This window comes from Notolepis coatsorum, assembly GCF_963971535.1.
Source record: "Notolepis coatsorum genome assembly, chromosome: 15".
In the NCBI taxonomy this organism is placed as follows: domain Eukaryota; kingdom Metazoa; phylum Chordata; class Actinopteri; order Aulopiformes; family Paralepididae; genus Notolepis; species Notolepis coatsorum.
This window is the reverse complement of record NC_140179.1, coordinates 53,417,350-53,430,537: the sequence shown is the minus strand read 5'-3', so window position 1 is coordinate 53,430,537 and position 13,188 is coordinate 53,417,350. Positions and strand designations below refer to the sequence as shown.

At 44.2% G+C, this 13,188-nt stretch overlaps 1 protein-coding gene across 1 annotated transcript in view; it reads right to left on the bottom strand.

Annotated features, from left to right (window-relative positions):
• The window catches only part of LOC311242055 (protein TANC2-like), a gene marked incomplete at its 3' end in the record, with an annotated part of 454,715 nt that overhangs the window by 38,384 nt on the left and 403,143 nt on the right, over positions 1–13,188 (bottom strand). The window contains exon 6 of the mRNA XM_084331008.1: positions 2,870–3,018. Coding sequence (XP_084187134.1) covers positions 2,870–3,018 — 149 coding nt within the window. The remainder of the gene's footprint in view (positions 1–2,869; positions 3,019–13,188) is intronic.

Sequence of the window (13,188 nt, the reverse complement as noted above, 5' to 3'; positions counted from 1 at the left end):
ACTACAGACGATTGAAAGCTTTCTTCCTAATTCTTCCTGAGTAACGTCAGAAGGATCTGCCCCTTCCTGACAAAAGAAGCCACCCAACACCTCGTGCAATAAACAGTCATGTCTCGTCTCGACTACTGCAATGCACTGCTAGCTGGTTTACCGGCTCCCACCTACCCCCACCCAATGATCTCTAACTATACACCCTCAAGACCCCTCCACTCTGCATCTTCTGGCCTCCTCAGACCCACTCCAATCCTGGCTCCGGGGGGGGGGGGTTATCAAAGAGAAGCTGGCTATTCTCAGTCCTCGCTCCACAATGGTGGAATGAACTTCCCACCACAGTCAGGACAACCGAAACCTGCCCAATTTTACACCATCAACTAAAAACACACTTCTTCAATCAATATCTGAAATAAACTGTCTTTCACTAGTATTCTCTCTGCTACCTAATAATTACTTTGAACATGAAAGGAGACAAAATGCCCGGCAATACCTCCAGCTAAACAGAGGCTGTGGCAGGAGAGAGCACTGAGTATCATATCCTTACAAGTTGCTGAAAAGCTAAAACAGTTGATAGACTCTTCAAGAAAAGTTTGTGATTTGAATATAACAAATCGCAATAAGTATTTTTCAAGGTAAAAATTCAGAAGTGCACTCATAGGCAGGAATACAGTACAGTGTCCTGGCTTCTGTTCCACAGGCTTCACCCAGAAAGGCAAAACCCCAGAATGAATTATGTATTTATAAAAAAAAAAAAAAAGCTGTCCGTCTGTCCCCAAAAAGGTAGACCAATCACAGCTCACGTTGCTATGTGCATACAGCGAACCACAAGTTAACACGTTAGCTAGGTAGTGACATTAATGTCAGTGGCATTAACTCTACCGATGTTAGCGTTAGCGACGTACGTTAAGCCATGCTCTTATCAACATAGCAAGGTGAGTTAGCTAAGCTAACGTTACACAACGTTAACAAACTACGTTAGCCAAGCTAATGTTGTCAAAGCTAGAGAGACCGGAGAGACCAATTCCAAGTCGATCGGCACTTTCTCTGCCAAGCTATAGTCGCTTTTCCCCACCTACTCCCGAACTACGCATGCACAGATGGCCCACGGAGTCTAGGTTCATCAATCTGCGCATGCGTAGTTCGGGAGTAGGTGTGAAAAAGCGACTATAGCTTGGCCGAGAAAGTGCAGATCGATTTGGGACCGGTCGCACCGTGTTCAGGAGACTCAGACGTATAAAAGTATATTGTCTCACGTCTCCAGCACCCCCACAGCCGTAGCTACAACCACCTAATGTCAAGGCTCTCATCCACATTCATTAATTTTCTCCCCCCGCTCTCTCCTCCATGAGCTCAATGTAACGTGGAAGTGCAGTGGTCTATAGATGCCTTGCACATAATGTTTGTCCATCTGATTATATAGACTGTCTCTGGTTAAACTGCCACAGTGCTCTGTCTCCTCAGACTGTCTCTGGTTAAACTGCCACAGTGATCTGTCTCATTATATAGACTGTTTCTGGTTAAACTGCCACAGTGCTCTGTCTCCTCATTATATAGACTGTCTCTGGTTAAACTGCCACAGTGCTCTGTCTCATTATATAGACTGTCTCTGGTTAAACTGCCACAGTGCTCTGTCTCATTATAAAGACTGTCTCTGGTTAAACTGCCACAGTGTTCTGTCTCCTCATTATAAAGACTGTCTCTGGTTAAACTGCCACAGTGTTCTGTCTCATTATATAGACTGTCTCTGGTTAAACGACCACAGTGCTCTGTCTCCTCATTATATAGACTGTCTCTGGTTAAACTGCCACAGTGCTGTCTCCTCATTAGACTGTCTCTGGTTAAACAGCCACAGTGCTGTCTCCTCATTAGACTGTCTCTGGTTAAACTGCCACAGTGTTCTGTCTCCTCATTAGACTGTCTCTGGTTAAACTGCCACAGTGCTGTCTCCTCATTAGACTGTCTCTGGTTAAACTGCCACAGTGCTGTCTCCTCATTAGACTGTCTCTGGTTAAACTGCCACAGTGCTCTGCCTCCTCATTAGACTGTCTCTGGTTAAACAGCCACAGTGCTGTCTCCTCATTAGACTGTCTCTGGTTAAACTACCACAGTGCTCTGCCTCCTCATTAGACTGTCTCTGGTTAAACAGCCACAGTGCTGTCTCCTCATTAGACTGTCTCTGGTTAAACTACCACAGTGCTCTGTCTCCTCATTAGACTGTCTCTAGTTAAACTGCCACAGTGTTGTCTCCTCATTAGACTGTCTCTGGTTAAACTGCCACAGTGCTCTGCCTCCTCATTAGACTGTCTCTGGTTAAACTGCCACAGTGCTGTCTCCTCATTAGACTGTCTCTGGTTAAACTGCCACAGTGCTGTCTCCTCATTAGACTGTCTCTGGTTAAACTGCCACAGTGCTGTCTCCTCATTAGACTGTCTCTGGTTAAACAGCCACAGTGCTGTCTCCTCATTAGACTGTCTCTGGTTAAACTGCCACAGTGCTGTCTCCTCATTAGACTGTCTCTGGTTAAACTGCCACAGTGCTGTCTCCTCATTAGACTGTCTCTGGTTAAACTGCCACAGTGCTCTGCCTCCTCATTAGACTGTCTCTGGTTAAACTGCCACAGTGCTCTGCCTCCTCATTAGACTGTCTCTGGTTAAACTGCCACAGTGCTCTGCCTCCTCATTAGACTGTCTCTGGTTAAACTGCCACAGTGCTGTCTCCTCATTAGACTGTCTCTGGTTAAACTGCCACAGTGCTGTCTCCTCATTAGACTGTCTCTGGTTAAACTACCACAGTGCTGTCTCCTCATTAGACTGTCTCTGGTTAAACCTGCCACAGTGCTGTCTCCTCATTAGACTGTCTCTGGTGGTGCTGGTACCTGTCGCTCGTCGGGTTCCTCCATGCTGTACTGGGCTCCAGCCGGCCCCTCACTCCCTTTGTCTCCCAGGAGGAAGCCCAGACGAGTCATCAATGTGTTGGCTGCCTCATCCACCGACGGAGGAGGCCCCAGCTCCTGGCTCGACTCCCCTGGGGACACAGAGGATGAGAGAGAAAGACAGGGCTTAGAGAGGGTGAGAGAGAGAGAGAGAGAGAGAGAGAGAGAGAGAGAGAGAGAGAGAGAGAGAGAGAGAGAGAGAGAGAGAGAGAGAGAGAGAGAGAGAGAGAGAGAGAGAGAGAGAGAGAGAGAGAGAGAGAGAGGGTGTTTTTTTATTCTTGTTTTCCTTTTCTTCTGTTTTCACACCTACACCCCTCAGTTGGTTTAGTTTTGAAACAGGCCTACATCCTGAAATGCTTTGAGAGATTGGTCAAGGATTACATCTGTGCCTCCCTCCCTAGTACCATGGACCCTTTGCAGTTTGCATACAGGACAAACAGGTCCACCGGCAACGTGGTCTCCCAGGTACTGCACAACACCCTTTATCACCCTTACAGTCAGAGGGGGGGCTATGTGAGATTGCTGTTCATTGACTATAGTTCAGCTTTCAACACCATAATCCCCACCAGACTGGCTGACAAGTTGATTGATCTGGGTCTGAACTCTGCCCTGAGCGCCTGGATCCTGGACGTTCTGACTGACAGGCCCCAGGTGGTCAGGGTGGGTGGACACACCTCCAACTCCATCACCCTGAGCATCGGGTCCCCCCAGGGCTGTGTCCTCAGCCCCCTGCTGTACTCACTATACACACATGACTGTGTGGCCAGGTTCAGCTCCAACTCCATAGTGAAGTTTGCGGACGACGCGTGGTGGTGGGGCTGATCTCTAACAGCGACGAGAAGGCCTACCGGGAGGAGGTTGATGTCCTGGCACGCTGGTGTCGGGATAACAGCCTACTCCTGAACATTGGTAAGACCAAGGAGCTGATTGTGGATTTTAGGAGAATACAGCAGGGGACACACAAGCCACTGTGGATTAATGGGACTATCGTGGACAGGGTGAGTTGTTTTTAAGTACCTGGGAGTCCACATCACAGAGGACCTGACATGGACAACACACACAGACACTGTGGCAAAAAAGGCAAAGCAGCGCCTCTATCACCTGAGACCATTAACACTTTCAGAGCCCTTGCTTAACCTTGATTTACCCGTTGAATGCCACCATCCACTTCAATGTTAGCTTAAAAACGCCTAATCTATGTTTTAAATTATGGCTATGTGTCTAATCTGCCCGTTCGCTTTATCAATGACTCATTTGCAGTCAACATTGTCGAAGCGGATTGTTTTTTTATCGGTTCATTTTCGTTTTATAGCATTTTGAAAAGCCCTTGTTTTTCAAGAAAAATATAAAGATTCCATGATAAAAGATATTTACTGGAATATTCTAGAATACACAAAAACGTTGTAATTTTTCGGCCTATTTATGAATCGTTTTCAAATAAACGCTAGATTATCGATAGTATATGTGTACGTATGCACGCTATGGACGCAAGCTGAAAAATGTATTATCTTATTTCCTCATCAGCGATCGCGCACACACAGACACATCACACATAGGGCAAACGCTGAGATCTCAGCGAATACAACTCTGATTATCCCAAGACTGGTCAAATAGATTCCTTACCTCAAATCAGATGTTCTCAGATGTCTAAGCGACTGACCTGCAGTTACACAGGGATAGACGATAGGGGGTGCTTTTTTCCATTCTGAGCTCCTGTAGGAGCTGGTGCACCAACGGGAGACTCGGTTGATGAAATATGATTTCAGATCGCTAATAAAACAATAAAACGATATTTGTCGTCGTCGGCACTCAGTGGGGGGGGGCTAATAAAACGAGTAAGGTCGTCCGTGGCACTGGAAAGGGTTAAGGAAGTACAGAGTATCGGGGAAGATACTCTAGTCCTACTCTGGGGCTGTGGAGAGCATCCTGACTGGAACATCACTGCCTTGTTTGCAACTGCACTGCACACTACGGGTATTGCACTACCACCCCTGCAGGACTTGTACACCAGGAGGTGCAGATCCAGAGCCTGCAGAATAGTGAAGGACCCTCACCACCCCAACAACAGCCTGTTCAAGCTGCTGCGGTCAGGCAAGCGCCTCCGCATTCATGCAGCAAGAACAGAGAGACTCTGATTCAGCTTCTTCCCCCAGGCCATCAGAACACTGAACACTAATCTCTCCACACACAAGCACACATGAACACACACGCACGCACGCACGCACACACACACACACACACACACACACACACACACACACACACACACACACACACACACACAACACACACACACACACCACACACACACACACACACACACACACACACACACACACACACACACACACACACACACACACACACACACACACACACACACACATCATCACTTGCACTCTCTCACACACCCCACACAAACACACTACAAAAAAGGTCACTTTAAAAACATAACTGTATATTTGTATATTATTGTATATAGTACTCATTACCTTTATTCTTAAGCTTAGCATTGTATTGTATTTTATTCATATAACTTTTTATCATGTCCTATTCTATTTTTATTATTTGTATTTTTTGCACAATCAAAGCGGGCATGGCCACCTTCATTGCACTACATGTATGTGACAAATAAAACTCTTGAATCTTGATAGAGATAAAGATAGAGACAGACAGACAGACAGACAGACAGACAGACAGACAGACAGACAGACAGACAGACAGACAGACAGACAGACAGACAGATAGATAGATAGATAGATAGATAGATAGATAGATAGATAGATAGATAGATAGATAGATAGATAGATAGATAGATAGATAGATATAGATAAGCATGCGCATAAGTCATTCAAAGACAATCCAAATGAACAGAAGAGAAGAGAGTCCACCTCCGTGAAAACAAACAGGTTCGTTACAGAGAAACACATCTTCACGCGTGAACCCGAGCCAGACAAACACGCAGCGCAGGCTGGAGGTAACTACAGGCTCAATAACAACAATACAATAGACAGTAAGCAGCTGAATAGCACCATTTAAAGCCAAAATGGAGGAACATATTAGAAATAGGAAAACACAAGTCAAACTACCTGATCTCTGCCTGAACACCCAGCTGTTCATTACACACATACATTCCACAATGACTGGACACGCTGTCTCTCTCTCTCTCTCGCTCTCTCTCTCTCTCTCTCTCTCTCTCTCTCTCTCTCTCTCTCTCTCTCTCTCTCTCTCTCTCTCTCTCTCCTCTCTCTCTCTCTCTCTCTCTCTCTCTCTCTCTCTCTCTCTCTCTCTCTCTCTCTCTCTCCTCTCTCTCTCTCTCTCTCTCTTTCTCTCTCTCTCTCTCTCTTCTCTCTCTCTCTCTCAAGTCTCTTTCAGACTGACAGAGCATATCTGTTACAATACTCACTCTCCTTACACACTGCATTGTGTTTGTGTGAGGTAAGGAGGCACGCCCTTTACCTGTGTGTGTGTGTGTGTGTGTGTGTGTGTGTGTGTGTGTGTGTGTGTGTGTGTGTGTGTGTGTGTGTGTGTGTGTGTGACACAGTATGAGTGAGGATGGGCTCCTGTTCATGGCCACTCCCAGCTCTGAGAAAACGACCAAGTTGGTTAACCCACATGATCAAAACAAACACACTATAAGTCATTACCATACCCTTAACCATAACGACGGCATGCCTAGGCAGTAGGCCTAATCATTACCCTAACCTTAGCCTAACCCTAATCATTACCCTAACCTTAGCCTAACCCTAATCATTACCCTAACCGTAGCCTAACCCTAATCATTACCCTAACCTTAGCCTAACCCTAATCATTACCCTAACCTTAGCCTAACCCTAATCATTACCCTAACCGTAGCCTAACCCTAATCATTACCCTAACCTTAGCCTAACCCTAATCATTACCCTAAACTTAGCCTAACCCTAATCATTACCGTAACCTTAGCCTAACCCTAATCATTACCCTAACCGTAGCCTAACCCTAATCATTACCTAACCTTAGCCTAACCCTAACCATTATCCTATCCTTAGCCTAACTCTAATCATTACCACCAGGGATTGTGGATCCCAACGTCATAATGTCAGGGACCCAAAAAACATTTTGTCTTATTAATCCTCTTATTCAACATGTTGCCTAGTTACGCCCCTCCCATAGCAAACATCCTTCAGCAGTGTCAGGTTCTCTAAAAAACATCCTGTTATGGCGCCCGGATAGTAGTGTGTGGTGTGCTGTGTGTGTGTGTGTGTGTGTGTGTGTGTGTGTGTGTGTGTGTGTGTGTGTGTGTGGTGTGTGTGTGTGTGTGTGTGTGTGTGTGTGTGTGTGTGTGTGTGTGTGTGTGTGTGTGTGTGTGTGTGTGTGTGTGTGTGTGTGTGTGTGTGCGCGTGTGCGTGTGTGTGTATGTGTGTGCGTGCGTGTATCTCCATTTCAACAAAGAGTTGTAATTGTCCAAAAGAAAAAGAAAGAGAGAGAGAGAGCTTGTGTTTAAGTAAACAGCTAGCGGCAGGGCCAGCTCCTCTACTCTCCCCTTCCTCTCCTCTATCTCCTCTCCTCTCCTTCCCCCACTCTCCTCTCCCCTATATCTTCTCTCCTCTCCTTCCCCCACTCTCCTCTCCCCTATCTCTTCTCTCCTCTCCTTCCCCCACTCTCCTCTCCCCTATCTCTTCTCTCCTCTCCTCCCCCGTTCCTCTCCCCACTTGTCTCATCTCTTCTCCCCCTCCCCATCCTCTCCCCCCTTCCACCCCTCACTTCTCCTCCCTCTTCACCCCCTCACTCCTCCTCCTCCTCCTCCTCCTCCTCCTCCTCCTCCTCCTCTCCTTGAAGGACAGGTCAGACTGGGCTGACAGGTGGCTACAACTGGTTCCTGACTGACTGACAACCATTAAGAGCATCCAGCCAGAAGCAGCCGTTCACCAACACCAAGTACCCCTCTGGTCAGCTCAAGGGCCCCTCTGGTCAGCTTGAGTCTCCCTCTGGTCAGCTCAAGGGCCCCAGGACCATCATGATTCATGTGTATGTTAACCACCACCAACTCCCCTCAGACAGACAGACAGACAGACAGGCAGACAGTGCACCACTGACCACCACCACCAACTCCCATCAGACAGATCGCTAGATAGATACTTTATTAATAGGAGATAGGCAGTGCTAGCAGCAGCCTCATTAGATTATTACAAGTTATTATTATTTTATATATACTTTTGTATAGCCATTTACTAAGGTAAACACAATGCACACATGGGCTGTGTCTGAAAAGTTCTCAGTATCTACACAATCAGACAGAAGCTACTAACCCTACTACCCTCAGTACAGACACAATCAGACAGAAGCTACTAACCCTACTACCCTCAGTACCTACACAATCAGACAGAAGCTACTAACCCTACTACCCTCAGTACCTACACAATCAGACAGAAGCTACTAACCCTACTACCCTCAGTACCTACACAATCAGACAGAAGCTACTAACCCTACTACCCTCAGTACCTACACAATCAGACAGAAGCTACTAACCCTACTACCCTCAGTACCTACACAATTAGACAGAAGCTACTAACCCTACTACACTCAGTACCAACACAATCAGACAGAAGCTACTAACCAAACGTTATACACGCTATGCTTTTAGAACCTACTACAACAGTAGTTTCACCAGTAAGTCAGCTCCTACTGTGCAGTAGGTCTATTAGGTTTGTGGCTCACCCCGTGTCATGGAAAATTCCCATTGCATGCTATTAGTGTCAACAGTAGCAGCATCTAACTTGTTTGGTCATTACATCATTTGTGATGAACAGACAAACATTAACAGCTAATCTACTCACACACGAAAAGCGCATTGTCAGCATGGGGGCATGGATTGGCCGCTTCCGGGGTTGTTTTGGTTGTCGATTACGTCAGTGAAGTTGCAAGCTGCTTCTCCTGATTCAGATCGCCATATTGTAGGGTTGTAAAGATTAACAGATACATATTGGAAAACTGTCCCAATAGACCGCCCCCCATCCCTCTGGTTCAAAACATCCTATACTCTATCATGGAGACTGTAGGATATTTTGGAATAAATATACATTGGATCAGATTGAAATGTTTCCTGGCATTGATAAGTCTGCTTGAAATACAGGTCAATTATTATTTTCTTTAGCCAATCTCTTAGTTGAGACATCACTGGCCGATTCCCAAGGGTTTTTTCAGCTACTTATGTCAAGCAAACTGGATATTAGGTGTGTGCCTCTGGGAAATATGCAAAGCTGCATTTCATTGGTTGTATTCATAGTTCTAAGCATACTTATACGTTACTTATACATACTGTAACATATAAATTACTTAAAAATGCCAACAAATGTTTCTAGCTGATCCAATGTTTTTCTATACTGCAAAATATCATACAGTTAATGAGAATAAAGAAATGAATAATTCATGAACAATAATGACCCATTGAGACATGGTTTCAGGTTTCTCTCTCTGATCGGTCTTAACTCATTACCTGTCTTCTCTCTCTCTCTCTTATCTTGCTCTCTCTCTCTCTCTCTCTCTCTCTCTCTCTCTCTCCTCTCTCTCATCTCTCTCATCTCTCTCTCCTCTATATCTCTCTTTCTGTGTGTGTCTCTCTCACCCGTTTCTCTCTCTGTCTCTCTCCCTCTGTCTCTCTCTCTCTCTTTTGTTGTCTCTCTCTGTCTGCCCTGTTACTGTTGATTGTCAGGTTCATCATCCATGTGTGTGTGTAACTTTGGTTGCCATTGTCAATTTGGGCACGAATGTATCAGAATAACCCACAATGTACAAGTGCACTGATAATATTTGTGTCCTTTAAACATTGTCTTTATGTGAACATAAATAAAGATTCTAAATGTGTGTCTTTTGATGTGGAACCCAAATCCCCTATTTGGACCCAGTAGCCCTCAGCAGCGCTTCAACATAGACAGTCCCTTTGTATATTATTCTCACACTCTCCAACTCCATGAACACTGCCCTCTTGAAATAGCTGTGACCGTTCAACATTTAGCAACATACATTGTGTCAAATGGATGCTAGTGATACTATACAACAGTACGTGGTATTTGTACAGTAGTCTACTGCTTTTTAATCATGTCTGTAAATGTATCAGTTACTTAGGGATGAGCCATATAGATTAGATCAGATTAAATTAGAATATATTAGATTAGATTAAATTAGAATATATTAGATTAGATTAGATTAGATTAGATTAGATTAGATTAAATGTATTGTCATTGCACAAGTACAGGCATGGAGTAAAACATAATGCTTGTACTTAACCAGAGTGCACAGTAGTAAAGTGCATCACAGTATAACATGTGTATTTGTGGAGTATATATGACAAAGATCCGAAGAAAATATGCACAGTATTACTATATACAGTGGTACAAGTATAAATATACTATGGTAGTAAACCATACTAGCCACTAGCCAGTGAGTTAACTGAAATGGATATCTATACAGATATAGATAAATGTACAGTGAGTACAGTGTGGATATATACAGGCAAAATAATATGTAAGTAGGGCTGGGCGATATGGCCTTCTATCTCCGGAACACATCCTGTGTTGTACTTATTAAAGAACCAGTACAGAAGCAGAAGCAGAACATAAGTAGCAGAAGCTGGGAGTAGATAACAAAGGGATTATATTATGTGTCTTTCCTTTTGTTATTTTGTTGTTTGTAAAATGGAATACTACTAAGTTGTCTGCATTATGTCGTTGTCGTCCCGTCCCCCCCTCCCCCTTCCTGGCGTGGCGGGCTCACTATGCATATCTGCAGACTCTGATCATGGTTTTCTATACGACACATCCTGACACACAGACACTACAAACACCCACGTCCACACACCAGTACATGACTCCACGGACACCAATGATGAAGGGCTGCAATGGAAACAAGCCTATGATGGCTTTATTGTTTTTTAATCCTATTGGTAAATAGTGGGCTGATATGTATACCTGTTAAATTGTATATGTGTTATTAATTTAAATCAATAAACTATTCAATCAATCAATCAATACAATGATGTTCATTCGGTCAGAAGAATCTTATCGTGGAGCGCTAATGTCAGGAGTTTTAATTATTTTGGCTTCAGACGTATCATTTGATTTGCTATGTGAGGGATGATCAACAGGTAGGTGTGTCACTGTGACGTGCCCTAAAGCAGTGGTTCTCAACCTGTGGTACGCGTACCACTAGTGGTACTTGAGCCCCCTGCTGGTGGTACTCGGAGGGATCTCTGGAATCTCAATGTTTTTCAAAAATTAAATAAAACCAACTTTAAAATCAAAATACTGGGGCGCCCCAGTGGCGAACCCGTCGTTATTTGTCGAATGTCTTCCCCCCACTCTGTCTCCAGTTTCACCTCTCTCTCTCTCTCTCTCTACTGGACTGCCCAGTAGAATAAAGCGATAAACGCTAAAAAATAAATCTTAAATTTTTTTAATAAAATCAAAATACTAATACTACAACGAATGAAAATAAGTTTGAGATAATTGAAATTGGGGTTTAAAATAAGTTGTACATTTATTTGGTTGTTTTTAGATTTAGAAACAAAATAAACGTTTGTTTGAGTCTGATGTTGTTTCTGACGGACACTAGTACCTGTGGCGCATGCACGATTAGCTAACGTTACAAGCAAGCTAGTGACTAGCCTAGGGATGTCGCAAAAGTTGCTCAAAACGGGAGATATTCTATAGAGAATAGTGGAGGAGAATATTTTTTTAACCAGAAGATTTCTTCACAAGAAAACGTGATGCACTGAATAAGCGCAAGTCCACGATTCAATCCTGCTGTACAACCACAGCCAAATCACAGGAAGCCTCGTATCGTGCCAGGCTGCCAGCCTCCGCATAGCGAAAGCTGGTAAGTAGCCACACACTATACCGAGTGACCGAACACTCGTTTCTCAAAGCCTTCGGCCTCTTCTAAAATGGACTACAAGTGTTTTGTTTATTTACATCCACATCACTATTCATTCATCATTATGCTGTTACTGCTGTCGGATTAAACTTTATTTGATTGGAAGAAGATCCCTCGGGAAAGAGTCAGGATTTGATGCAGGATATCTGCAATATTATGCTAATTACATTTTTATTTTAACTAACCCGGCCGCAAATTACCTGCAAACAATTAAATATTTTAGTTTGATTGCCACCGCGGTTGACCACAGGGCAGGCACTTGCCCACTATGGATCAGCCCGCGCAAAACGTGTGTGTGTGTGTGTGTGTGTGTGTGTGTGTGTGTGTGTGTGTGTGTGTGTGTGTGTGTGTGTGTGTGTGTGTGTGTGTGTGTGTGTGTGTGTGTGTGTGTGAGAGACAGAATGAGGCGGAGAGAGAAGGGTCAAGAGAGAGAGGGAGAGAGAAAGGGAAGGCGAGAGAGGGAGAGAGAAAGAGAAGGAGAGAAAGGGAGCGAAAGGGAAGGAGATAGAGGGAGAGAGAAAGAGAGAGGGAGAGAGAGACACAGTGGGGGAGAGAGGGAGAGAATCTGACAGACAGACAGAGAAAGAGACACTTATTTATTTGTTTGAACTGTATTATCCCTCGCCTGTTACACTTTGTGCATGTGTGTGTGAGAGAGAGAGGGAGAGAGAGTGTGTGTGAGAGAGAGAGAGAGAGAGAGAGAGAGAGAGAGAGAGAGGGAGAGAGAGTGTGTGAGAGAGAGGGAGAGAGTGATGGAGAGTGTTCATTCAGAGAGAGTGTTTGAATGAAGTACATTTGCTGAAATACAGTTGTTCTTAATTTTCTCACTTGCTATGTGAGAATGTTAGTTCTCAATGCCCCTTGCATTGTATGAGAATTGTGTGGAAGAGTTTGCTAGTTCTAGTACCCCTTTCGTACATTGTGGCTGTGTCTGACAAAAGTTAACAATAAATAATGTTATTAGGAATAGATTTTCCTCCTGCGTGAACTGTGCATAGCTGAATAGAGTTAGACTGTATTTTAACGTCGGTCATATGGTGGTACTTAGTGAGCCAGCTACGCTCTCAAGTGGTACTTGGTGTAAAAAGATTGAGAACCAGTGCCCTAAAGGATGTTGCAATATTTTTTTTACCTAGACCCTATTTTTTCGTCATGTGGGATTATAGATTTATTTCCCCTTCGCAACTTCTTTTGTAAAATCAGAAAACACGCCCCTGGCCGCAAATAGTGGAATGGATAAACAGTGACCCCACATGACGGAGAAATAGGGTTCGGGTTTAAAAATACAGAAGTAGTCCTTTAAAACCAATGCTGGAAAGTAACTTTACTCTAGTACTGTAGTAAAATGTTTA